Genomic DNA, 27,218 nt, shown 5'->3' on the forward strand with positions numbered 1-27,218 from the left:
ATTGTAGGCGTTCTATTCCATCACCACGAAAGTTCAGGAAGGAAGGGCATATATTATTGATAGGTAATCATTTTTATAGAAAAGGCATTTACAGTGAAACAGATGCAGTAGGCGTATCAACTGATAAGACAAAATAAAATATGCATGCGTAACTAGAATAGGCGTAACTAGAAAACGTCATTATACATGATGTCACAAGTGGGTGGATCCATAAGAGAATCCTGCAATGTCAGCAGAAATATTTGGCAGAGATGCGTGCGCAGCCGCATGACGTGTGATTGACGTGCAACTAGAGGGAGAAGGGGACTTGACATTTAGCTCTACATGTGGAGACAGAAGTCTGGGGTTATGTCAACCTAATCCCAAATCATATCTAATATCCTATGTTTAAAGAACTGTGTTATCCAAAAAGAGAGGTCTCTTAGGATAGAATCTTATTCTATACTGACTATACTGACTGTTAGTGCGTGTACAAGCGTCTAAGTGTCTACACTAGATGCGAGGGGGTAGGAATATTCCATGGTAACAGGGCTATGAATTACTTGCATGAGGACAGCGAGGCCTGGCCCTTTGCACGGTAGCTGGAGGAATGTTTACCTAAACTACTAGACAGGAATGCATCGGATGAGGGGCGGAGGAGATAATCTTGAAGGTGAAATACAGTTTTTGGCAGGCAACGGGCTGGATCAGGCACCGTTAGCCGCACAGGGAGTAAGACAAAGTTCATGGTCACAGATGCAGGCTCAGACTGGAGCTTTCAGAGGCAGAAGGCAGGAAAAGGCTTGATGACAGAATTCGGGCCTACTCGCCTGAGTCTGTAAAATGTGGAAAGTGAACCACATAAAGTCGGTGGCCTTTCATACTTAGAAAAGGAATATCTGACCCATTCATGGTGGATCTGAAAGAGGACATGTTGACGGTGGACGCACATATATTTGCGTCTTTAAAACTGGAGCAGGAGGGAACATGCATGTACTTATAGCATGTACATGGAGCCGTTGGGGTCTACGATAGGGGACATAACTGATCACAAAATTCATATTTCCTCAAGATAGTGCAGCTCATCAGTAGCCCTTAGCGCCGTGGCCATTACCAGTAAGAGAAAAACAAACACAGAAAACAAAAGAAAAAAGAAGAATACAGATAACTAAAAGCCCCAACTTCCAACACCCCCGCCCTCTCCCCTCCCCGTGGTGGAGAAGCAGAACCCCCATCCCGTGCTAGTACCTAAATCTGACCCATGGGGTGCATTGGTTCTGGGCGAAGACTCAATAGGCGCAGTCTTTTATTCGATATGTGCCATCCGTGTAAGCCCCATTGCAGACTGTAAAATTGGAACAGGTGGAGTCCTCTCAGTGTAGGGGGGCAGACAGCTAGCGGGAGCCCCTTTGTAAGGTATGCTACTAGTGGTCCCCACGTATATTCAAAGTTCTTGTAATCGTCTCTAAAGATGTCCGCCATACTTTCCATCGTGAGTATTTTCCATAACTGGGAGTGCCATTGCGCCAGGATGGGTGCCCCTTTTTTCTTCCAATTAGCCGCTATCGTCTTTTTAGCTGCTTCCAAACAAGACCACATAATTGCCTTATCCGCCTTAGTTTGGTATTCTAGTGTGGAATCTCTAAGGCCCAGGAGGACCCTCTCTATGGAATTCGGGACAAGGTACACTAGTATCTCTTTCATTTGGGCCAGAATTTCTTCCCCAAATGGTTTGATTGTTGGGCAGTCCCACCAGATGTGACGGAAGTCTCTGAGGACCCCGCACCCTCTCCAGCAGAGATCCGAAGTGAGGGGGAAGATCTTCTTAAGTTTAGCAGGTACTAGGTACCAGTCGAATAAAATCTTATAGTGCACTTCCCTCAAGTCAAGTGAGTGGTTAAATTTAGGGATGTCTGTCCACAGGTGTTTCCAGTCCCCTTCAGTAATTTCCTGTCCCAGAGTCTGTTCCCTTGCAAATTTCTACCGGGGCTGTGGCGCGGTCATAGTGGAAACCAATAGTTTATAAAGAAAGGAGATCGTGGCCTTAGTAGAGCTAGCTTTCCTCACTAGCTTTTCTATCGGAGTCAGGTCTCTAGTTGTCGCTTTCCTGATTTGTGGATGTAGTACCCAATGCTTCAGTTGCAGGTAGTGAAAGTGCTCAGAAGGTGGCACCCCATAGTCCCGTTGGCAGTTTTCAAACAAGAGGATGTCATAATTATAAAAGAGATCGGAGATCACCTCACATCCTCCTTCTCGCCATGCGTCAAATGGCCCCTCTTTAAGTGCTGGGGGGAAGTCTGGGTTGAAGTGTACAAGGTTATAGGGAGAGGGAAAAGACGTCCAGCTCCTGCTCCCATTCACCACGTCCCAGATCCTAAGCGTGGTCGTGGTAGAGGTGCTTAGGTATGCATTGGTCGGTCTGTCCTTTTTAGGTTTCCACAGCACATCCCAAATTGTCCTCCCCACGATGGCCCAGTCCATGTGAAGCCAGTGTTTGTCTGACTCCCGCATAGACCATTCTGTGTTGACCCTTAACTGTGCTGCCTTGTAGTAGTGCTCGATGTCCGGGAGAGCCACCCCTCCCCCCCCCCCCCTTGGTCTCCTTAGTACATGGAAAGTTAACCGAGCCCTACTGTCCTGCCAGATGTAGCTGTGTATCATCCGTATTCCTTTCAGATATGCCTTGGCTATTTCTATGGGGAGCCCCTGAAAAAGGTAGAGTAGCCTAGGGAGAAGGGACATTTTAACTGCATGAATCCTACCCAACCATGAAAGAAACATGGGTTTCCATCGCTGGAGTTCTTGTTTGACCTGTCTGAGTAGGGAAGGGAAATCCTTCCAAACCCGGGGTAAGCTGAATCCCCAAATAGGTTAAACTGTGCTGGGCCCAAGCATAAGGAGAATCCTCCTGTATTAGGAGCCTCTTCCCCTCTGATAGTGTTAGGTTAAGGATCGAGTATTTAGAGAAATTGACCCGGAAGCCTGCCACTCCCTCAAAGGATGATAATTTTGGTTGTAATGCTCGAAGGGACATTGTAGGAGCTGTGAGGGTCAACAGAATACCGTCCGCGAAGAACGACACCTTATGTTCATCACCCCCGAATCTAATCCCCTGAATGTCTGGGTTCGCCCTGAGTCTGGCCACCAGCAGCTCGATACTCAGAGGGAACAGCAGGGGGCTAGCCCTAGCTCAAAGAACGCCGAACTCATGCCTTTAACCTGAACTCTAGAGCGAGGGCTTACGTAATTGGCTCGTATCATTCGCAAGAACTTGTCCCCAAAGCCAAATTTTTCCAGGGTAAGAAACAGGAAGTGCCAGTCCACCCTGTTGAATGCTTTTTCCACGTCTAGTCCCAGGTTATCGCTGGGAATTTGAACGTATTGGTTTTTTCGATAAGGTGAAGCGTCCTGCGGATGTTATCGTGCGTCTGCCTCCCTTTTAAAAAAACAGACTGGTCCGGGTGAATAATGTCGGGGAGTACGTTTTACAAGCGGGTGGCTAAGATGGTCGAATAAAGCTTGGCATCTAGACATAGAAGAGCTATCGGCCTGTATGAGGTGCAGTATGAGGCGCAGTGCTGCGGGTTCTTCCCTGGCTTTGGGATCACTGTAATGAGCGTCTCTGCCATGGTAGGGGTAACTGTCTGTCTCGTTGCTATGTCATTGAATAATGTTGTCAAGTGAGGCAGTAATTCCGACGTGTACGTCTTATAAAAGAGGGCTGTCAGTCCGTCCGTCCCCAGGGACTAATGAGGTTTAAGCGCTCCGATCGCTCGGTGTACCTCTTCTTCAGAGATTGGGGCGTCCAGCTGGTCTCTCCAAGTCTCTGAAATTCTAGGGAGCGTGAGTGAGTCTAAATAAGCCGTCTGGGTTGTGACGTCAGGGGAGTCGCTTTATAGAGATCCTGGTAAAATGCACCGAACAAAGAGGCTTTGCCCCTGTCTTCTAATTCTAACTCCCCTCCCTCCTTGTGAATTCCTCCAATATACTCCCTCACCCTTTTTTCCCTAAGCTGCCTCGCAAGGTGTGTGCCCACATTATTCCCTTGCGCGCACGCACTTCGTCGGAGACGAAGAAGCGTAAATTCAGCTGTTTGTGTATATTGCTCCCAATTTCCCTCTGAGAGTCCCGAGCTGGTGCTTTAGGCTATGTGTGGGGTTTATTTTTTTTTTTATTTTTTTTTGTTTGAAACCGTTTATTGCAGTCTTCAAATATATACAAGTATGGGCCTACAACCATTCTGGCCGGCCGCTAGAGTGACAGGAGAATATGACATACATACAAAAAAGGCTCTTGGCGTTGCAGAGAGGTAAATCAGGAGGTATCAACGACGTGGGCCACATAACTCCGAGCCCGCAATACGGTTTCATTTTATAAGAACACAACAACACACAAAAACCACACCCGCAAGGCAACCCGCAATCCGAAATGACAGCACGTGCTCCGTAAGTGGGGGACCCCAACCATCCAAGAGAATCTAAAGAGGGGAACGGGAAGAGAGCACGGACCGGGGGACCCTGTGCACGGGGCCGGGGGAGGGGGTCAACTAGGGGGACGGAGCTGGCGAAGCCGCCGGCAGCAGCGGCGGCTCACAAATACCCCCGCGGTATGCGTTCCAGGGGCCCCAAACTTTCACCCACGCCCCAGGCTTACCTCTCGCCACGTACACCACCTTTTCTCGGAACATGCACCAATCCATGTGCTCTTTCCAGGCCGACACCGCCGGGGGCCTCTGGGACCCCCACAGCTGCGCGATGTCGCGCTTAGCTACCATATATCCCAAAGTCACCCATCGCGTCTGCGGAACCGAGTAGTCAGTTGGTTCCCACACATTCAGCAAGCATCTCCTCGCTTCAGGCAACAGCGCGACACGCGTAACCACTCGCAGGACCTCATGCACACCACGCCAGAATCGCTCCACCTTCGGGCACTCCCACAGAATATGCAAAAAAGTCGCCAAAGCACCACACCCACGCTTACACAGCCCATCCTCGGCATAGCCCATACGCAGAAGCCTTGGCCCCGTCATGTAAACCCGGTGGAGGATCTTTAGCTGGACGAAGCGAAGGCGAGCCGGTATGGCCACCTCCTTCGGAGAGGCCACTGCGGAGATCCAGTCCTCGTCGTCCAACTCCAGCCCATCGGCAACCCAGGCCTCGCGGAGGCCAGTCAGCAAGCCCGAGCGATCATTAATCAGTTTTTTATATATGAGGGAGATCGTGCTGTCCGGAACATGGCCATCCAGCACTCTATCCTCCAGGGGGGATGACTCCGGAATGGAGGCGACGTCTGGGAAGACGGAGCTCAGTGCGTGGCGGACCTGCAAGTACCGGAAGTATTCACTGCCCTGCAGCTGAAACTCCGTCTGCAGCATCTCGAATGTTTTAAATCCCCCCCTCGTCCAGAGGTCCCCCACTGTACTGATGCCGATCGTGTCCCACTTCTCGAAGCCCTTCGAGGTCCACAGGGAGCCCAACCTCTCAGACGCATATAGCGGTGACGCCCGGGTCAAACGGTCCTTCCACCCCATAGCTGCGTAAGCCGCGTGCCATACTCGCACCATGACACGCGTAGGTCCCGTCAGGCGGGGGTCGGGCGCGCCAGAGTAGAGCGCTCGATTGTAGTCGCCACCAGGCAGGAGCATCTTGTCCATTTCAAATGCCGGGTTTAAGGCTGGCCCGTAAAGGCCATGATTAATTGCAGCTAGCTGGGAGGCCCAGTAATACCGTTTAATATCCGGGAGGGCGACCCCCCCGTCGTACCACGGGAGCGTCAACTTCGCCAAGGCAATACGCGGCCTCCCGTCCCAGAACAAACGACGCTGTAGACTCTCCACCTCACGGAAGTAGCGCACCGGGACCAAGTCCATAGTGTTCTGGAGAGCGTACAGGAAGCGTGGCAACGACATCATCTTAAACAATGCCGCCCGGCCGAGCGGCGAAAGCGGCAGGCGCCGCCAACGCGCGACGTCCTCCTTCAAGCGCTGGAGGGGGGGAAGCAAATTCCGCTCGTAGCGGGCCTCCGGATCCAGAGTGATATAGATACCCAGGTACCGGAACCCCTGAGATGCAATCTGGATCGGACAGTCCCGCGGGAGGATGGGAGCCTCCCCGGAAAGCACATACACACATGATTTAGCCCAGTTGATGACAAGGCCTGAGTTGCGACCGAATGAACGCAAAACATCAACCAGGACAATCAGTGATTTACGCGGGGAGGCGAGGTACAAAAGGATATCGTCAGCATATAGGGACACGCGGTCCTCATACTCGGGGGTCCAACGGAGACCACGGATGGAAGGGTGCCACCGCAGCCACTCCGCCAGGGGTTCCAAGGCCAGTGCAAACAGGAGAGGCGATATGTGTGGGGTTTAGTTTGTGTTTTTTTTCTACTTGGGATAATGCCGCCTCCAGATCTTCCCGCTCCTTTGCCGTTTCCTTGTTTAGGGCCGACACCAGTGCTATGCACTTCCCCCTAATGACCGCCTTAAAAACATCCTAGTTGTTTTGGGGAGAAGTGTCACCTGGGACATTCGTTTGGAAGAATTCTTTAATCGCTAGTCGTAGCTCGTCTCGGCAAGACTTGTCTGGCGTCAGCGAGGGGGGGGGGGTGAGTACCATTTTGGGAAGCCCTGCGTTTTTCCACCCCAGTTCAAACCCAGTGACACAGGACCATGGTCAGATAGAGAGATGGGAATGATCTTAGCTCCTTCGAAGGTTCCCTGGAGGTCCTGGGATAGAAAAATGTAATCTAGTCTGGAGTAGGTTTGATGGGCATGAGAATAGTACGTGTAGTCTTTAGTGGTGGGATTGAGAAATCTCCACGCATCCAAAAAACCCAGGTGCAAGAAGGCCTGTTTTAGGGATTTAGGGAATCTGCCTCCTGAGTATCTATGTGACTAGGAACTGTCGTATGTTGGGTGCCAGGTGAGGTTTAAGTCCCCCATGACAATTACGTGACCCTCAGAAAATCCACCCACCATGTCCAAAAGTGTATTCACAAAATGTGCTTGTCCTGAATTAGGGACGTAGGCCGAAACAAATGTCACCGATCTACCTCTGAGCTTCCCTTTAACCATTACCACTCTCCCTTCTTTGTCGGTCTGAATGCCCTCAGTTTGAAACGTAATGTTATTGTGAAACATTAATGCTACCCCATTATGCTTCGTTTTGGTGGAATATCTGTATGTAACCGAGTAGTGTCTGTGTCTGAGCTTCAACTCCTCCGACCTTTTAAGATGCGTCTCTTGGACTGCCACCAGATCGAATTGATGGTCCTCCAGGTATTTCCATATTTTGTGCCTCTTGGTCGGCGAATTCATGCCCTTCACATTCCATGTTGTGATGGATATCATTCTGTGTAATGTCCCTGCTCCCTCGCCGTACGTTTTCCCTGAGGACTCCCTACCTTCCCCCCGATCCATTATCTCTCACCCCTACCTTTTCTCCTTCACCCATATAAAGCACTAAGTAGCGTAGCACTATCCCACTCCTCCCTCTCGCCTTGCTTCTCCACCATCCCTCCTCCCACCTATTAGAAATTAACACATAACCAAAACAAATAACAACAAAGGTTGTCCGCAGGACCCTCACGAGTCCTGCTGTTACGACCGTTCTTGTGAAGAGCGGCAAGCCGGGGATTCTGCCCTCGCCCGTCGCCTCGCTGTCGCTGTAGCAGTGTCCAACGTAACCTAGAGCAATTGGATTGAGGGCCCTTGTCCAGATCTGGTCCACATGCGTGAGCTGCGGAGCATAACGATCTCTTCCCCAGGCTCCTCGCTTGTTCAACCTCCTTAGTCAGTGCATCGTCTCATGCTTAGGCGCTCGGAGAGCTCCCGAGTTCTGTGTCATACAGGGCTCAAGTATTCCCTGATGCCATGTGTATCTCCGTAGGCCTCCCTCAGGCGTGGCACCTGGTTAGTCGCCTTTGGTCACAGACTGCCTTTAGGTTGCTATGTGTTGGGATGTGCCAAAGTGGGAGTCTGCAGTTTCTCGAGACTCTGTCATCTTGTGCCTTGATCCTCAAGTGGTGCACGGTTCCGTTCCCGCAAATGTAGAAATAGCCGGCTTCCTTGTACTTGTCTTTTTCCTTTTAAGCTTTTCTGTCCAACCACTTTCTGCAGTTCAGGGCTTGGGTGACCTCCCCTTAGTGATTGTTTCCCAGTTCGTGGAGTTGGACCGAGAGGGAGCATTCCGTCTGAACAGTGAGCTCGTTGTCTCGTCGTCGTGGATTGGAATCCCGAGGAGCTCGATACCGTCTTTGAGTTCAGGGACATGGCACTGTCTGTTTTTATATTCAAAGGCTAGTCCAAAGGGGTACGTCCAACGGTATCTTACCTGGTCACGTCGGAGCTTTCCTGTGAGAGGTCGGAAGGATTGCCGCCTTTGAAGGATCGCTGGTGCCAGGTCCTGGAATAATACACATCGAAATCCTTGAAAGGATATGGTGTCCTTCTTTCTGGATTCCTGTAAGATAGCCTCTTTGACTTTATAGGAATGATGTTTGACAAGAACGTCCCGGGTGCGACGTCTCTCTCCCGGCAGGGCTGGGTCCACCCTGTGCTCTCTTTCGATTTTAATGTTCAATCGTTTAGGCCCAAGTACCTCTGCGACAAGGCCTTCCACAAACGTCTCTATGTCCGAATCTTCCGCCCCCTCCTCCAGGTCCCTAATGCGTATATTCTCGCGTCGTGACCTATTTTCCAGGCCCTCGCTCTTCAAGATAGCCAGTTGCAGTTGCGACTGCAGAAATTGTACCTTATCCTCTGTGGCCGCTGTTCGCTTGTCAAGCAGTTCCAGCAGTCTTGAGCCGATAGAATCCACGTCCTGTTGCAGAGAGGTCATTGTTTCTGAGAGATCCCCTTTCAGTTGGGCCATGGGGGCCTGTAAGTCTCCTTTTAATTCAGCACTTAGATCTGCTTTAAAGTCATTTAGGGAACTGAGCAGGTCTTCCTTGGTCAGGGCCATGGCTGATTCAGGGGACTCTTTCTCCTGGGTTTGGGGTTTCTCCGCCGGAGCAAAGTAGCTAGATACTTTAGAGGTCACCTTTTTAGGTGGCATAGATGCGGTCTCTAGTAGGAGCCCGTGCTCTACAGTCTCCTAGTTCTCTTCTATTTCTGCCTCGTCACTGATGGCTCACCCTCAAGGGTCCCCGTGGCAGCTATTGAATCGTACCCCTACGAGGGGAGCAAGGGTGCTTGTGAGGTGGGACCCAGCTGCGGCAGCCATCTTAGGGTCAGGCAGTCATCTCAAAATCAAAGCACCCACTGAGAGGCACACAAACTTCAGATCCCCGGGCACACAAGCTGTCTGCGCTCCTGCCGAAGGATCAATAGGGCTCAGGCCCACTTCAGTACCTCAGGCAGGGCCACATGTCTTTGAGTACCAGGTACCGCCATGATGAAGTGAGGCACTGATAGGTAATGGCACCTCCTCACTCTGGTGCTGACTTAAGCGACCCCCAATGCTTCCATATGCTGCCCACTGGCAAAAAAGGGCTTGCACTATGAGGCAGAGACCCCTGCCCACCTCCAACGTGTCTCCAGGGACTCTTCTCCTTACCGGAGCCTCGCAGGGTAATAGATAGCCCTGTGCGGCCGGCTGGGAATTAAATGATTCAGAATAGATCAATTTTGTTTGGGTCAGCATGTTTTTCTTTACTGGAGAAGAGGTAAGCTTATAATATTAAGAAACTGAGTCTAAATGGTTGTTACCAGAAAAATATGCAAACTTATTCAAGTATGTTTTGAACTACCCACTGGTGGAGTTGTGCAATGTTCTCATTGTGTGTAACTGAAAACTGCATGTGAAGTTCTAGCTATGTGTAAATAATGGTGAGCATAGTGATGATAACAAAAGATTTCACCATAATTAGAAAAATTGAAATACAAATCTTCAGTTTTGAATATTGTGAAATATTCTAGTTCAGAAAGCATTTTCTAGACTGTGTCCACATACCAGTCATCAGATATACTGCCACGAGTAATTACATTATCCTTAACAACTTTAAACACATAAGTAATCTACCATTATTAAATTATTATTATTATTAAAAAAATTTATAAAGCGCGTAGTCACCCGGAGGTATCCCAGCGCTAAGAACCCTACCTCTACAGGTCAGAGGGCCGGGAAAGGAGGGGGGTAAGGGAGGGGAGGGGGGGGGTAGGAGTTCGGGGTTCCGGAAGAGCAAGTTGCTTTTAGGGAAAAAGGTGGGTTTTCAACCACTTCCTGAAGCGTAGGTAATGTGGTTCAATTCTCAGGTCGCGGGGGAGGGCATTCCAGAGGCGGTCGGTGTGGACTGAGAAACGTCTTCCGCCTGAACGTGCCTTCTTAAATCTGGGAGTGATGATGAGATTCTCCTTGTCAGAACGGAGGGATCTAGAGGATTTATAAGGTTTGATAAATTTTCTGAGAATAGGGGGGCCTTGATTTTGTAGCAGTTTGTGGGCTAGGCACAGGGCCTTAAATTTGACCCGCTCCCTAATTGGGAGCCAGTGAAGGAGTTTTAGTGCTGGTTTGGCCGAGGCTCTGGCAGGAGTATTAGTGAGAATCCTTGCGGCGACATTCTGAATTCTCTGAAGCTTGTTCATTGTTGCTTCAGGGGCGCCCAAGTAGATCACATTGCTATAATCAAGCCTAGAGAGAATCAGGCCTTGAATTAGCAATTTTTGCGAGTTGGGGGGCAAGAGGGGCAGGATCTTCCTCAGTGATTTCAAGAGCCCGAAGCACGTCCCGGCTACTTTTTTTGCTTGCGTGGTGAACGAAAGGTCTGTATCGAGCCACACGCCTAAGCTTTTTACTTCTTGTTTAGGGTCAGGTGGGGGACCCAGACATCCTGGCCAGATGTTCGGGGAGAGAGTGGGTCCTTTCTGGCCAAGGAGGAGAACGTCAGTCTTTGCTCTGTTCAGTTTTAAGGCTGAACTGTTCATCCAGCGTTGAACCTGAGTAAGGCAGTTAGATAAATCTGCTGGTTGTTGGCTGGGATGGGATAATGACACAACTAATTGTGTGTCGTCAGCATAGCTGACGACGCTCACTCCGAATGGGGTGATAACCTCCTCCAATGGGGCCATGTAGATATTGAATAATGTGGGGCTCAGGGAGGAGCCCTGAGGCACGCCACATTGGAGGGGAGTTTCGGAGGAGCAGGTGTTGTTTTCCCAGACCTGGAAGGTGCGCTGGGCCAGAAAGGATGACAGCCAGTATAGGGCGGAGCCTTCCACACCGACTCTCTTGAGCCGCTTAATGAGAAGTTGGTGGTTGACGGTATCGAAGGCCGCACTCAGGTCGAGGAGGATCACTGCCACTGATCCTCCTTCGTCTAAGAGTGCTCTGGCCTCCTCTACCGCTGCCAGGAGGGCGATGTCCGTGCCCTGCCCCGGACGAAAACATGTCTGTGAGCTTTTTAGTCTGTTGTTGTCCTCCAGGAACTGTGAAAGTTTCTTGTTGGCCAGTTTTTCAGCAACCTTGCTGATCCCTGGGAGAAGAGAGATTGGCCTAAAATTGGCCAGGTTTTCGGGATCAAGGGAGGGTTTCTTCAGTAGTGCTTTAACTACTGCCGCCTTCCAGCTCGGGGGCACGACTCCCTGTTGGAATGAGGTGTTGATCAGGTGGGTAAGGGGGGGAACAATGATGGAAGCTACTTCCTTAAGGGTCCGAAGCGGGGCGGGGTCCCTGGGAGATCCGCTTTTAATGGAGTTTAGAGTATTTCCCACTTCTTCGATAGTTACTTGACCCCAAGAGGGGAGGCAGATGGATGTCCGAGTGTTCGGGGGGTCGTTTTCCTCGCACGAACTAACAGGGGGGATTGAATCAAGGATTTTTAGTATCTTTTCTTGAAAGAAGTTGGCCAACTGATGGCATTTTTCCTGATCGGCCTTAGGATCCGGGGGGTTTCTCGGTCCAGGATCTGGGGTCTTCAGAAGTTCTTTTAGAATGACGAAGGATTCTTTACTCGAGCATACTGCTTTTTCTATTCTCTCCTGGAAGAATGCGCTTTTGATCTTACGAATGGATGTTTTGTGAGTTGAAAGGGAGGTAGAGTAAGCGTCTTTGTTAGCTTTGGACTTATCTTTCCTCCAGGAGCGTTCCGTTCTCTTACATTCCTGGCGTAGAGATTTGAGCTCTGGGGTATACCACGGAGCAGAGGACACTCTTTTGGTATGCTTAAGAGTGTCTGTTTTAGGTATTAGTTTGTCTAGCGAAGATGTGATCCAGGAATTAAACTGTATATCGGCCGTACCAGGCTCGATGGAGAGCTCAGGGATGGTGTTTGAGAGAGTGGTGGCCCATTCCGTGGGTACAAGTTTGTGCCACCGTCTATCGGTGACCTGGATTTTCGTAGTTTGAGGGGTTATAATGGGGGCATCCCAAGAGATGGGGACTAGGAAATGATCAGTCCATGGCAAAGTCAGGGGTGGACTGGTGGTGATGTTAGCGACATTGGTGAGGACGGGATCTAGTAGGTGTCCCTTATCATGGGTAGGCTCATTGTTGACCAGTCGGATATTAAATGATGACAGGTCCTGAAGAAGATCTGAGGCTATCCGATCAGTGGGGTCCATAAAGTGCAGATTCAGATCACCTACGATAAGGAAGTTAGGAGCAGAGGAGGCTAATTGTGAAACCGATTCGGTAACGGCATTAAGGAATTTCCCAGGAGCACCTGGAGGGCGATAGATCAGTAGTCCCGACAGGGTGTGGGCCGGGGAGGTTTGGATGGAAAATTGGCAACTTTCACAGTCTTCGATGTGAGCGTTGGAGGTTCTACAGATAAGCTGCTCTCTGTAGATTAAGGCTAAGCCCCCTCCTCTCCCTCTGGGTCTATGTAGGGCTTGACAAAGATAGCCTGAGGGGAGAGCAATGACGATGTCCGAGTCAGAGCTGTCAGATAGCCACGTTTCGGTAAGAAACAGCGCGTCTAACTCCTGATCTTGTATTAACAGGTTGGTCTCGTGTGCATGCTTAGGAAGGGAGCGGCAGTTAAGAAGATCTATCTTAAGTCCGAGTTTGGCTGAGTTTAGGGTGGTAGGATTACAACGCCTACAGTTGGAGAAAGGTTTACCTTCGGTGTGCGTGTGGTGACAGGGCAGAGTTTTTTCCGGTTGGAGAGCACGGAGCATGTCTCCTGAATACACCAAGCGGTCAAGAGGTGGATCCGACAGCGTCCCTGGGCCTGGGTCCGGTCGGGCCCGGACGGGCCCAGACGGGCTTGCCTTGGCGCGCCTTCGGCGCGCTGATGGCGCGCCCGCTGCGCCCGTCCGCTGCTCGTACGGAAGTGACACATACTTTTATACAGGTGAGGGGCGTGGCCTCCAAGGGGGCGTGGCCTAGTCGCACGCCGGCAATGGCGCCGTGTTTGTCAGGGGAGAGCCGCTGTCAGCGCAGGGCAGCTGAGCGGTAGATTTACAGGGTCGAGTCCTGTGCAGCCAGGTAGGAGATGATTATTTTTTTTAAAACACAAGAAAATAAAGTGACACACAATATCACACGTGCATCAAGTTAAAACAAAAGTCTCTGTCTCCCGGCTTCCGCCTCAGGAGTTTCTGGGTTCTGGCAAGCAGCGCTCGTGGGTCAGCTTAAGTACCAGATGAAAAAGGGGGCGTGGCCTCCAAGGGGGCGTGGCCTAGTCGCACGCCGGCAATGGCGCCGTGTTTGTCAGGGGAGAGCCGCTGTCAGCGCAGGGCAGCTGAGCGGTAGATTTACAGGGTCGAGTCCTGTGCAGCCAGGTAGGAGATGATTATTTTTTTTAAAACACAAGAAAATAAAGTGACACACAATATCACACGTGCATCAAGTTAAAACAAAAGTCTCTGTCTCCCGGCTTCCGCCTCAGGAGTTTCTGGGTTCCAGGGTTATCAAGATCTGGAACCCACATCTGGACGCAAACAGGACCTCATAGTGGGTCTGGCCACCCAAGTATAGTCTAGGCAGATTATTTAAAGCTTTCTAGACTCTATACAAGTGATGGATCCAGCTACGAACAAAACCTAATACTATAGCAATTAAGGACTGCTTTAAGTCACGGTTTTTCCTTTCCACAATCCAATTTCCCTGAGGATGATAGAGGGAGGAATAATGCACAGCAATACCAGGGTTCCTCTTGAATCAACTGCCAATAGAATACATTTGAACAAGCCATTCTGAGTTTAGAGGTCTGCAGTGATCCAGATAGACACAATTTAGCGGTTTGCTTGAGACTAGGAGAAGTGTCATCGGTGGACGAGCTGTAGTGCAACTTTTATTTGATGACAGATGTCACATCAAAGGGCATATTGTTTAGTCTGCTTTTAAGGACCATGCTGCCAATGGGGTTTTAGTAATAGGGAAACTGTAGCTGCCATACCTGCATGGCAAGATGCTAATCCCGGATGAGAAGCTATGATTAATTCTAGCCTGGGGCCCTTGTTGAGTATCACCTGACCACCCACTTTGGAAATGCGAGCAAAAGGTATGTTTTGGACACTCAGTAGATAGGAGTATTTTGCTGGACATTTTTTAGGAAATGGTGTGCCACTATGTGAAGTATTGGCAGCAACCATGATGTCACCATCCACCCTTGTGTATGTATGCGTAATTACAGCTACTACAGCAGTCTGAACCGAATATTGTTGATTAGTACCAACATACTGAATAAAAGGCAAGATTTCAGTGGGAAAAGGGTATTCTTGTTCATACTGTAGAAATTCTTGTGTTTGCAAGGTGGAGTCAAAGACCGTGGCGGCTCGCATAGGTAAGAGGGAGGGGGAGGTGGGGGGTGGTGGAATTCCACGACGGGATGAGTAATATTAAATGAATAAATAAATCAAACTACTTACTTTGTGCTCGCCATATCCCCAGTCAAGACATCTGGGTTAAATCCATTGCTCTTTTGCTCACCATGCCACCCCAGTTTAGACCCAGCCATATGCAAATTAGTCTTGACCCTGTGCCTCATGGGAACAGTCCATCACAATCTGCCTAGCAAGGTCCTCCCAGGACCAGAAACAAGCATCCTGAGACCGGTTTCAGGGTTTCACCCCTCATTAGCCAGGCTAGCTTGAATCTTGTGGCACAGTGAGCCCAGGAGTCAAGTCTGGGCATAGCGGGGGCATTTAAGGCGAGTAAGCAAAGACACACTGATGATGGATGGAATGCAGAACAAATCAAAACACACACCCCCAGCTAAGAGATCTGGTTTAAATCTATTGTTCTTTTTCTCACTGTGCAACCCCGGTTTAGACCCAGCCATATGCAGATCAGTCTTGACCCTGCTCTTCATGGGAACTATCCAGCCCTAAGTGCTAAGCCAGGTCTTCCTTGAATGAGAAACGCGCTCCCTGGGACCGGTTTTGGAGTTTCACCCCTCATCAGCCAGGCTAGCTTGAATACAGTGGCACAGTGAGCTTGTGAACCATCTCTGGGCATACCCGGCACACTTAGGGCGAGAAAGCAAAAGACACACAGATGATGGACGGAGTGCAGAACAACTCAAAACATTTACCCATAGGCAAAAGATCTGGGTTAAATTCATTGTTCTTTTGCTCCCCATGCCACACCAGTTTAGACCCAGCCATATGCCAATCAGTCTTGACCCTGCTCCTCATGGGAACATTACAGCCGAACTTCCCATCCTGGTCCTCCCTGGACCAGAAACAAGCATCCTGAGACAGATTTCAGGGTTTCACCCCACATCAGCTAGCCAAGCTTGAACCAGTGGCACAGTGAGCCCGGGACCCATGCCTGGGCATACACGGCACACTCAGGTCGAGAAAGCAAAAGACAAGCAGATGATGGACGGAGTGCAGAACAAATCAAAACATTCACCCCCAGTCAAGAGATCTGGGTTAAATCCATTGTTCTTTCGCTCACCATGCCACCCCAGTTTAGACCCAGCCATATGCAAATCAGTCTTGACCCTGCTCCTCATATATTTTATGTACTAGGTTAGTAGTATAAAATAAATATTTTTAAATGCATGTCCTGTAGTTTTGAGTGTGTTATACATCAATGAAAGAATGGTTGAAATTCTAGTGTGTCTCTGAACTCATCTTGTTGCACTTATTGTAACCACAAAACAATTCCTACACAGTACTGCTCACTGGGTTAAGTATGGGTTGTAGTCCTACTGGGCATATAGCTCTTACTGGCATATTGACTAAGGGCCTGATTCTGAATTTGGATGTGTGGGAGCAGGGTGGCACACCACAGCCCCGCTCCCACACCGCCAAACTCTACCTCTGACTGCCTGCAGGATTACGAGTTGTAATCTGGGTTGACGGTCCTGCAGCGGCAGGCTCACGGCATTGCCTTTCAAAGGCTCATGGGAGAGCCTTAGAAAGGCAGTGCCGTGGGACCACCACAGCACGCTCCAGCACAGCATGGACTGTAAAGTTCATGCTGTTCTAGAACAGGGGGTGCATGCACACAGGGGGCACCCATGTGGCCCCTGCATGCACCCCATTGCCCTGAGACAACAGGGGGCCCTGTAGGGCCCCATTTGCCTCCTCACTGCCACACTTTTCATGGTGGGCTGACCGCCATGAGAAGTGTAGTGGTGAAGAAACTAGTAATATGCTTTGTGGTGCCGCAGGAGCACAGCCAGCATATTGCGAGCATCTGACCGCCGTGCCAGCACCAGGGATCACAGATCCCTGGCAGTTGCTGCAGTCCTCTGGCAGTCTGACCACTGTAATCAGAATACGGCAGTTGGACCACTGGTGTGGCAGTTGCTGCACCGCCACTGTGGGTTTGGCGGTCCTTTGGACAGCTAAACTCAAAATCAAGCCCCAAGTCTTTGCACCTTGGGGTAAGAAATTTGACCCATGTGACTCTGAGGTCGAGGACAGGCCGTGAAGAATGCTATATCCCAGGAGAATGTATCAGGTATTGTAATGATATGGCAACATCCCACATCTAGGATGGTATAATCAGAAACCCAAATCTGACTTCTTGCTTTGGGTATTGGATAATGTTTGTGGAGCCGATTCACAAAGGTCCTCCGCATTCATGGCAGGGACCTCGCCGTCGTGGAAAGGGCCCCACACTCATGGCAAGGGACCTGCACTCATGGCGGGATATCGACAATGAGTGACTGCAGTGCAAAGTTCCTACCACAGCTGCAGGAGCTCTGCCATAAGTATAGAGGCCCTTTGTGAATCAGGGCCTGTGTGCTTATTAGCTACCCTTATGCCTGGTAGCACAGGATTTACATTTCTATGCCACTTTATTTGTAGCATTTTTTTATAGTTCAAGTCAGCACAATAGTATCTTAGGCTCAGATTTACAAAAAGTTTATGCTGTATTTGTGCCACAAAATTGACGCAGACCAGGCCAAATTTTTTTGGGGTGTTATTTATTTTTTAAAACAAAACGTTTTTGCCTAAAAGTAACACAAAGCAGCACTAAGGGCTGCTTTACGTTACTTACCTTAAAGGGGGTGTTACATGGGTGGTATATTGGTGTTCCCATGCAATCATCCATGCTTTTTGACGCAAAACCCTATTGACTAATATTAGAAGACAGGGTTTTGCGTAATAAAGTACACCACTTTGAAGCAGGTGTTTAACAAGGAGAAATGCTTGTACTTCACCTAATGCTTCCCACTTTGCGTGTGTGTCTTACTGTACAGCTCACATCGAATGGGCTATACGTTTAAAAGTTAGTCTAAGCATAGTATTTTCTGCTAGAATGGTGCCCTTCCAGTTCAAAAGAAGCCTTTGCTAGACTCACGCACACACCCTTGCACTATGGCACAAAGTTGTGTGCATGACGGTCAGCACCCTGATTGTGCACCATCGGTAAAGAGAGGGGAAGAGACTGGCACAGCTCTGTAGATATGATGCTGTCCCTCTCTTGCAAAGCAGCATTATTGGGTGCTGTGCTGTAAATCTGGGCTTTAGTGTGGGATTTCTACAAGGGTAGGGGCTGAGCAGCACTTTATCGAGAAACCTCTGAAATCTTAGAGGACTTCCCAATAGACACATCTGAGAAATATAGGCTTGAGCTAAACGGAATACCTTGCTGCTGCTGATGGGAGTGGACCAAAGTATCATCTATGTTGGGGGATATATAAGAAGGAAAAAGAATAATGAGAGAGGCAGATCTACGGGAAGGGATGGTCTTTTGGCTGTGATTTAAAGTGGTAAAATGGGACTCATATTACCTTTAGATCCCTTAGAGACTATACCTGATGGTGATTCTGTAAGACACCTCTGAAGGGACACATAGAGTGTTGGTCATACAAATAAAAAAAAAAACACCTTCTTCCTGTCTTAGCCTAGAGCTTTCATAGACATTAATCCTTTTGATCTGATTGGATTAGCCCAGGATGTGGAAATGCTTCGAGACATATATACAATGTTGTTGGCAGAGACCTGCATGGGATTAGGAGAAATGGCCCTGTCCACAGTAACAAAACATAAACAAAGGCAACTATTGTTTTCATTTTTAATGTGTTGGCTTTGGTGACTCTATTTAGAATCAAGAATGTGAGAAGGGCAGCAATTATTGGATTTCTGAGGATCATAACTTCATTTTCTGTGTTATTGATGTCATTTATAGCTCTTTTCATAGTTCAGCCTCTCCTAATATTGTGAAAAATATGTTTGTTTAATTTTATGCATGCATCATGTAAGTTGAGTTTGTGCACAATGTGTTTTCACAGCCCCTGAGATGGTGCACACTCTTTAGGTCTTGTAATGTTTGAAATGCAAATTCATTTATTCTGTTCAACCCGGACTGTCAAATGTTCATTATGGTGGAACCTTTTCAATCTCATCCTTTTTAACATCATACCCATAATGTTTGTGAATAGCTTGAGTTCAGAGAATTGCACTCAAACGTAGTTGTCATAATATTGAAGTGTAAAATAACTCTTGAAACTTTACCTTTGAAAATGTGAGCAATAGAGTATAAAATATGCACAAGTAACACAATTGCCGTCTCTGTTTCAGAACCTCTCCGGAAGTACAAAGGTATGTGAAATGTCATTCTAAGAAGTGTGAGGGCAAGGAAAAATCTAGTCAAAGTAGAGTACTTCTGTTAAACAACTTGTCTAAAGATTGTTACTGCTTGTCTTGCATCATTTGCTAAAGATGATGTTTGGAACTTTATTTTGCTTTAGAGAGGGACTATTAGCCGGACTCTGTCTCCTTTATAAAAAAACAGAAGTCCCCTACACAATGAGCAAGATATTGACCACTCTTCACACAAAACACCAAGGGGTATATTCACAAGAACGTGTGCTAAACATCACCAAAAAATGCTAATGCAACTTTACACTTCGCAGCCTATCGCGGGAAAATAACCCCGTGTCAACGTGAAATTCACAACGAGGTGGTACCATGCGATAGTCTACCGAAACCGCGGCTAATGTTCGCGATACAACCACCTCGAAGGAGATAAAAACACAAACCTCAACGTGAAAAAACCTGCGATGGGCCAAAGTGCGATGAGGAAATCCACGATAAGCAGCGCCAGGCCTGCAATACACACATGGCAGGCGGGAAAAATCACTATAAAAGTTGAAAAAACACTCAAACACAAACTACCCAACACCATGGAGGCAGCTGGAGCAGGTGCAGAGGACGAGCACAACCCCGAAGCACCCTGGATGACCATCCCTGGACCTCGGGGACAGGGAAGGGCAAGGGCAAGGACAAGGACAAGAGGAAGACGAAGACGAAGTTCAGTCTGCAGGAGAACAGGATCCTAGTCACGGAGGTGATGGAACACCATCAACAACTGTTTGTCACCTCCAATGTGTCATTGGGCACCAAAAATGGAATATGGCAGGACATCGTGGACTAGGTGAATGCCATCGGGGAGCACAAAAGGTCAATGGACGAGGTCAAGAGGCGATGGAATGACATCAAGTGCAAGACCAAGGAGAAACTCGCAGCCAATCAGAAGGCAGCAACACAGACTGGAGGTGGAGGAGCTGGTGTCGACAGTCATCAGTGTGGAGATTGTGGCCGGAGTCGGGGGACCGGACACTGCTCGACAGGACACAACCGCAACAGGGTGAGTGACCACCAGGTACTGGGGGGACGGGTGGAAATGGCCACAATGACACACAGGCACAATGAAGCAGCGCACAGTACAAACCCACAATGACTCTGGGTCATGGCCCTGATCTACAGACTGTCACAATGTACAATGCAATGCTGTTGAATGTCAACATATACCATGCGGCTACATACATGTGGACACATTGTAATACACCACCTCCCCTTCACATTGCAGGGGCACCGTCAACACCTCCTGCAGAGCAGTCCCAGCCACTTTTCACTGATGACGAGGAGGACACCCCCAGCATCGACACCCAAGCCCTCCTAGACATCATTGACATCATCCGCAAGTCACCTCCAGGATCAGGGCAGCCCAGCTGCATCGAGGAGACCCCACCCACTACCCAAACCACCCAGCAGGAGGCACCCACAGCCCCGTCAGTCTTCCAAGACCCCCAGGAACAACACATGGCCTTCCAACGCCGTGTGCTGGAGGGCCAGAGGGAGATGGCTGAGCAGGTGCGGTGGGATTCCACAACATGGCTACCAAACCGGACTCGTTCCATGGGTGTCTAGGCTCGCTCCATGGTCTCCAACGAGCCCTCACTGACATAGCTGGAGTCATGGCGTGGAGAGAACACCTGTTCGCTCAGAGTGGCACCAGCAATCCCAGCCGTGGGCTGGCACACATGCGGAGGCTCATGGAGGACATGGTGCAGATGGAGGCAGAAAGGATGGCCGCAACCGCTGCACATCAGCGAAATGTAGCTGGGATCTATCATGCCCTGCAGGTCTACATCATGGCATTGCTGCCACAAGGCCTGGCCCTGATGAATGCTGCTGCCCCCACACCATCCACATATCCGCCCCCTGGTGTGTCAGTACCTCACAGTGCGGCAAACATTCCACCTCCGGCACCTGATGTGTCACTGCCACACAGTGCAGCCGACAATCCTCCTCCTGCCCCTGATGTGTCAGTAGCACACAGTGCCGCAGCTGGTACTGCAACACCCACAGGTGGGGCAGAGCACACATTCGTGGAACAGGACGTGGATGGGTTTGTGATCAGAAGGAAGCACTAGCATTCATTTTGCCACCTGGCCTGTTTCTGCTTGGTGCTGCACATGGCCCCATGACCTGCCACTGACCCCCGATACACTCCGCTGCACTCACCTTGGACCGCGACATTGACTGCCATATCCTGTTTGATGACCAATGACACGGCGACCAGACTGTGGACTATTCCCTTCCTCTTCCGCAGTACTTCTCATCCCCGGAAGGATTCTGGCTGGCCCTCCACGGGCCCATATTGTGTAGTGTGCTTGGCATGGTCCTGTACCGCTCCAGCTGCAAAACTCCACTGGATGTGCAATAAACATCCAGTAACGCACTGTTGTCATGTCTTTCATCATTCATGTATGAATGTGTGGATGAATGTAGGCACAGTGATTTCCCTTGCGTCAATGATGCACATCTAGTGGGATGCCAGTCATAGTGTGCTACATTGCCTATTGTGTTCCGGGTGCCGTGGACACTACAACAGGGACACACGCATTAGTCACTTCCTTGTCCGGACATGGACCGAACCACGGCCAGAGCCCCCGAGTCAATGTTGCAAGCCCTGCGCTGGTCCGGCGTACTTCCAGGCCAGACCACTCCTCTTACGCTCCAAGGGGGGGCACACATTGCTATCTGTCGCAGGCGTACTCGCTGGTGGTGTGCAGGTCACTGGTCTAGTTGTCAGCATGTCACGGCCACTCCCTGAGGGCAGTTTTGCACACACACTACACCCATCCGGCACAGGCGTCACAGGCCATACAAATATAAGGGGCCGACAACGTCACATTCCCCTCTGCCGGTGGTGACTGGATGACGGATGCTCCACGGTTCTCAATCATATAGGGCCCATGATTTGTTGTGCACAGGGTCAGTAGCACCCGAAGCCTTGCGGCCGTCACGGGGCTACCACCACGTGGCGCTGACTGGGGCTGCACAGGGTTAGTGGCACCTGAAGCCTTGCGGCAGTCATGGGCCTACCACCATGTGGCGCTGACTGGGGTTGTACAGGGTTAGTGGCACCGAAATAGCTGAGCGGGTGTGGAGTCTGCAAAGATGACGTGTGCACTGATGTGGTCTCTGCCATTGATGAATCAGGACTCAGCGTCATGTGTGGGACCTGCTGGGCCGCGGTGCGGGTCCGCATGATGTGGACCATGCCATGGTGGTGGGACCGGGGCCTGGATCTTGCATGGGCATGTGGTGTGCCCACTGGTGGACACACCGGTGGCAGCAGGTAAACAGTGTGGCATGGGTGCGCAGGGGCAGCGGTCTCTCTCTCTCTCCCCCTTCCTTTCCTTCTCTCTCTTTCTCTCTCTGGCTTTCTTTCCTTCTCTGTTTCTGTGTCCCGCTCCTTTGATGTGCACATGACACACGTCCTGATTTTGTGCTTCATTTTCCAGGCTGTGACGTCGAGATTGTCCCTGACGGAACCAACAGGAGTCTTCCGCATTGGTATTTTGTGTTGTATTTCAATAAACTTTTGGGTTGTTACTCCAGTGCTGTGTGACTGTTTCTCATTCTTCTGGCCACACGTGTGTCATTTTTTTGGCAATGTGAGTCATCATGCGCTTTGTGGCTTATGTCTGGGAGGGGAGAGGCGGTGGGGCTGGGGGTGGTGGCAGTGGGTGTTGTGACCCTCATGGGCATCGGAGCTGCATGATCATTGTCTCCATGGCATCTGTGGGTCGTCAGGTGTGGCTCTTGGCTGGGCTCCCTCTCATGCTGTGGGTAGTCATCCTGCTTAGCACCAGCAAAAGGCAGGTGTTAAATCCCTGGTGCTACCGCGGCTTATCGCCTGTTTTTGGTTTGCTTCTCAGATCTGGCAGTTTGTTGTGAAAGTGGTGTTGTGGTTTTTTCGTGTGTTTTTGCACGGGAACGCCTACTCTGCATCTCATTAGAGTTAGTTGGTGGTGTCCACCGTGGAGATGAATTTTAGGGCAGTTATTGCTGGAATACTGGCGATGTCTGCAGTTTGAACCAGCTTGTGAATCGGGTGTTTAATCTGTCTCCATTTTTGATGCATTAAGGTGGAGATAAATCGGAGATAAGTCCTTGTGAATATCCTCCAAAACACACACAAAGGGATTTCACTCAAATTAGATTCTTTGACTCCAGCTTGAAAATCATCAGACATGTCCATTTTGAAATTCATAACGTATCGTTTGCATTCAGAACAGACATGTCAAAAAAATGAATTTTCAAATGATAGTAGGTTTACAAATTTCTGAATATATTGTTTGTTACATAGCCTTTTTATAATCTGCATTGAAAATGAATTTATTGCTATTTTACAGATCTCTTACTGTTATAGTGCAAGGTAACTTGATGTTGTATATTTCAAAATACCATGCCAATGATTGAGGCATTTTATAAAAGTATAATGAATGTGCTAGATAGATTGAAACACATTAGAATATCTATGACTATGTGAACAGAAATATTTTATGCCTATCACAATGTTGCTTAAACTAATACAAATATTTTAAAATATTGAGAAAATTCTCAAACGTAGTTATTACTACTCTTTCCAAGTTTTCCTTTATCTGTCTCGTTTCACCAGTAGGCAATGTAGAAATTATTTGCACATCCTCAAAACAAGATTAAATTATTCTTCTCTATATTTTCAGCGATGGGTGATTTAATTTACGCAATAGGTACGTTTCTAAATTGAGCAATAAAAGATGGATCTTATATAAAAACAAATTCTAGTGAGCTTGTATTAATGTGTTTTTGTGTACACAGACAATCTCCAAAAAGAAAACCAAAAAGGTGAGTGTGATGGTCTTTTGATTGATGTAGCGTCTTTGGATGCTTTATGATCTCTTTAAGTGGTAGTTCACTGTCCCGGTATGCAGGAAAACATTTATCCCAGTTTAAGTTCCCAAGCTTCCGCGGCATCATAATCAGGAACTTTAGTGGCTTTATGCCTGAAGCTCTCAAATTGTAAAACCCTCCTACTCCTAGTTGCCAGGACCGTAGCCAGAAGTATATATTTAGAGGGACATGGCCCTCAGCTATGAGCAAACATTAAAGCTGTGCACAATAGACGCGTTTTTCGCAAATATTTGAAAACGTACAGTGTGCAAGTTTTTAAAGAACACAGTGCCTTTCGGTCATTTTTGATGTTATATTTGAAGGAATACAAGGATTTTTTATGGTACATTTCAAAGCACACTCAATCAACTTTCCATGCTCGACTCTTAATTTGCGGCCCTCCACGGCCCTACAGATAATGTAGTTTTAGCCTTGAGAAAGCCCAAGCCTGAGGAGCAAAACATGTTGAGTGGAATTCGTGTGAAGCTCCCAAAAATATTTTAGTTAGAACTATGAATGCAAAATGTACAAATGAACAACTATAATTCACCATAATTCACAGAAATCTACTAGTAGTAACTTCACTACTAGGAGCTAGTAGTAAAGTTACTCATAGTAACTTACTTTTGTAAAAACCAAAAAGTAGGAAAGTTAGACTTTTGGTCTAACTTTACCTTTGTGAATCGGTCCCTTGGACTTCAGGTCTAAACTTAAACTTCAGGTGTACAGTTAGACTTAAAGTCTAAACTCAGATTTGAGGTTAAAAGTTAAACTTTTAGTCTAACTTTACCTTTGTGAACCGGGCCCTAGGTCGGTAGAAAGTCAGAGCAGCTCCAGGTCTTGAAATGTTTTTTCAAGCTGGAGGAAGCTGGACCTGGAGCACCGAGCACGGAGGCGTATATCTTGTGAATGAGGAAGGCGACGACCTTGGGGACACCATATAGCCACACCAGGTAGAGAGCATTGCTTGTTGTTGTTTGCCTTGAATCCTGGGCCGCTGCTCTAGTTCGATTCATAGCTACTTTCGGGAGAATGCTCTCTCCTCTGAGCATGGCATTCGCACTGTGTCATTATTAATCAGTGGCGTAACAAAACTTGAGGGGGCCCCCTGCAATGTACATGGAGGGGGCCCGACTCCTGACTCACTTAGGAGCGCTGAGGCCAGGGTACAATGAGAGGGGGCCCCATGGAGCTCGGGGTCCCCCACAGTGCAGGGGCTGCGGGGGTCTTTGTAACGCCATTGTTATCAGTAACATTTTCAGACTTTTTTGGGTCTAGTAGTAAAATAGCCCCCGCTCTCTACACCTATGCGGCCAACATACTTGCTCAGCGACTGCTGCTTTGTTGCTGATCTGCTGCTCGTTGGAGAATGTTCTCTCCTCTGTATCTATCTTTTGAACTGAGTCTTTGTTAGCTATTTTCACTGAATTTTTAGGGTCTAGTAAACAAAATATTCTTCTCTTCGCCTCTTATGCGCCCAATATATTTGCGATCTCAACGATCAGCGCCAAGACACCCTTGGGTATTCGTGCGCTTTTATAAATTCCATTAACATTAACATTAGAGTGCTCCAAGAAAATGCAGGCTAAACAATCCAGATCATTGAAGACATCTAAGCACTCTAATGAGAAAAAGAAACTGCGGGACAGGCGGGGAGACTGGCACTGTATTATGGCACCAACGTTTTCAAGGAAAGGGACAGATGCGAGGAGTGAGAGAGAGGGCAGTGCTCCCACTAGGGCATGGGGCAGAAAGTGAAAGGGGAGGTTTTGGGAGCAGTATAAAATGAGCAGTGGTTAAATCAGGGAGAATACACCATTGAGTAAGAAAGCAGTATAGGCCCGTTAACAGGGGTAGCCGCCTGGGTTGTGACGGTATACTCTAGATGATGTTGTAAGCGAATATACCATGTTACTACGCATGTTATCACATCACGTTCCTTTAAAATGCGGTTGTTACAACAAAAGCGTTGTTACAACGCGATACCTTTACAACGCAAGTCATTAGATTGACTTGCTGTAGGGGGCGCGCTGGACTTAGGAATAGGGAAGGTGTTGGAATAGTAAATTAATGTATTCCTTATGTTAGAGCCGCCCCTACAGCAAGTCGATCTAATGACTTGCATTGTAAAGGCCTCACATTCTAACAACGCGATTGTTGTAACGACTGCGTTGTAAAGGCACTGCGATGTGATGACTGCGTTGTAAACGCTGTATTCGTTGTAAGCAAGTTCCTTGATTAATTGTCTTCAAGTAAATGATGTACTTCAGCGCTTTAATACACTTTAAGGTAGTAGAGCATTCGAGGATGTGGGTGTTTTTCTTCCAAGTTTCGGGACTGTTTTACAAGTTCATGATGCACTGTGGTACTTTATGGCAGTTTCTAGCACTTTTCGGGATGCTTGAGCACTTTTTGAAGGGGTAGGGAAACAGCATAACTCATATAAAGATATACGTGTTGTTGACTTTAGCTGAGCATCAGGCGTCACTTCAGCAGGATGAGACACTTTAATGTATATTTTACACTTTTAGTGTATATGTTTACTGGCAGAAATAGGAGGGAGGTAGGGACTCAAAGGAATATATTGAAGAATATTACATTTAATACTAATTGGCTAAATAATAGGAAGAAAATGTGTGCTATTGAAGCCTGTATAGAGGAGCGTAATCCATAGGACTGCTCTCTTCCCTACACAGCTCTGGCTGGTAGCTGCTGCTGCCCCTGTTGTTGCTGCTGACCCTCTGGTCAGGAGTTCGAGGCGCTGTTGTTCTAGTGGCAGAGCATCACTGCTCTGCTGCTGGGCTGACATTCTGTCTCTCTTTCCTCTGCTTTTCTGCTTCTTCTATTGCCTCTTTCTGCCTCTGCCTTTGTTGTGTTTTTTGCCTTTTTCTCCTTTTTCCATTTTTCTGTCCCTTTTCACTTCCTTCACTCTTTTGCTTTGACGCCCTTGCCACTGCGATCCCCATTCACCGCCCCCTCCGATGACCCACTCCCCACTTTTCTCACCTCCCAGCTGGCAAGCCCCCCGCACACTACCATGAAGAGCATCCACTCTGGAGCCCCATTGACCCCTGTCCGTACAACATCTTCCCTAGACCATCGACCTCCATTGTCCCCGAGCTTCACTGTACCATCAACTGCTCCAGCGAAACCTCCACCTTCCCTGACAACTGGAAAACGCTGAGATCAACCCCTTGCTGAAGAAGCCATCCACCGACCCGACAGCCCTCAAGAACTTCTGACCCATCTCCCTCCTCCCATCTCTGCCAAGGTCATCGAGAAGGCCATCAAGCCGAACTCTTCAAGTTCATAGAAGAGAACTACGTCCTGGACATCTCCCAATCCGGCTTCCGAAGCAACCACTGCACCAAGACTGCAC

At 48.7% G+C, this 27,218-nt stretch overlaps 1 protein-coding gene across 1 annotated transcript in view; it reads left to right on the forward strand.

Moving 5' to 3' along the window:
* The window catches only part of LOC146770460 (butyrophilin subfamily 2 member A2-like), a 301,560-nt gene that overhangs the window by 231,503 nt on the left and 42,839 nt on the right, over nucleotides 1-27,218 (forward strand). The window contains exons 12-14 of the mRNA XM_085640442.1: nucleotides 18,911-18,931; nucleotides 23,653-23,679; nucleotides 23,768-23,794. Of these exons, the coding sequence (XP_085496568.1) occupies nucleotides 18,911-18,931; nucleotides 23,653-23,679; nucleotides 23,768-23,794 (75 nt within the window). The remainder of the gene's footprint in view (nucleotides 1-18,910; nucleotides 18,932-23,652; nucleotides 23,680-23,767; nucleotides 23,795-27,218) is intronic.

This window comes from Triturus cristatus, unplaced genomic scaffold, assembly GCF_964204655.1.
Source record: "Triturus cristatus unplaced genomic scaffold, aTriCri1.1 SCAFFOLD_205, whole genome shotgun sequence".
Taxonomy (NCBI): domain Eukaryota; kingdom Metazoa; phylum Chordata; class Amphibia; order Caudata; family Salamandridae; genus Triturus; species Triturus cristatus.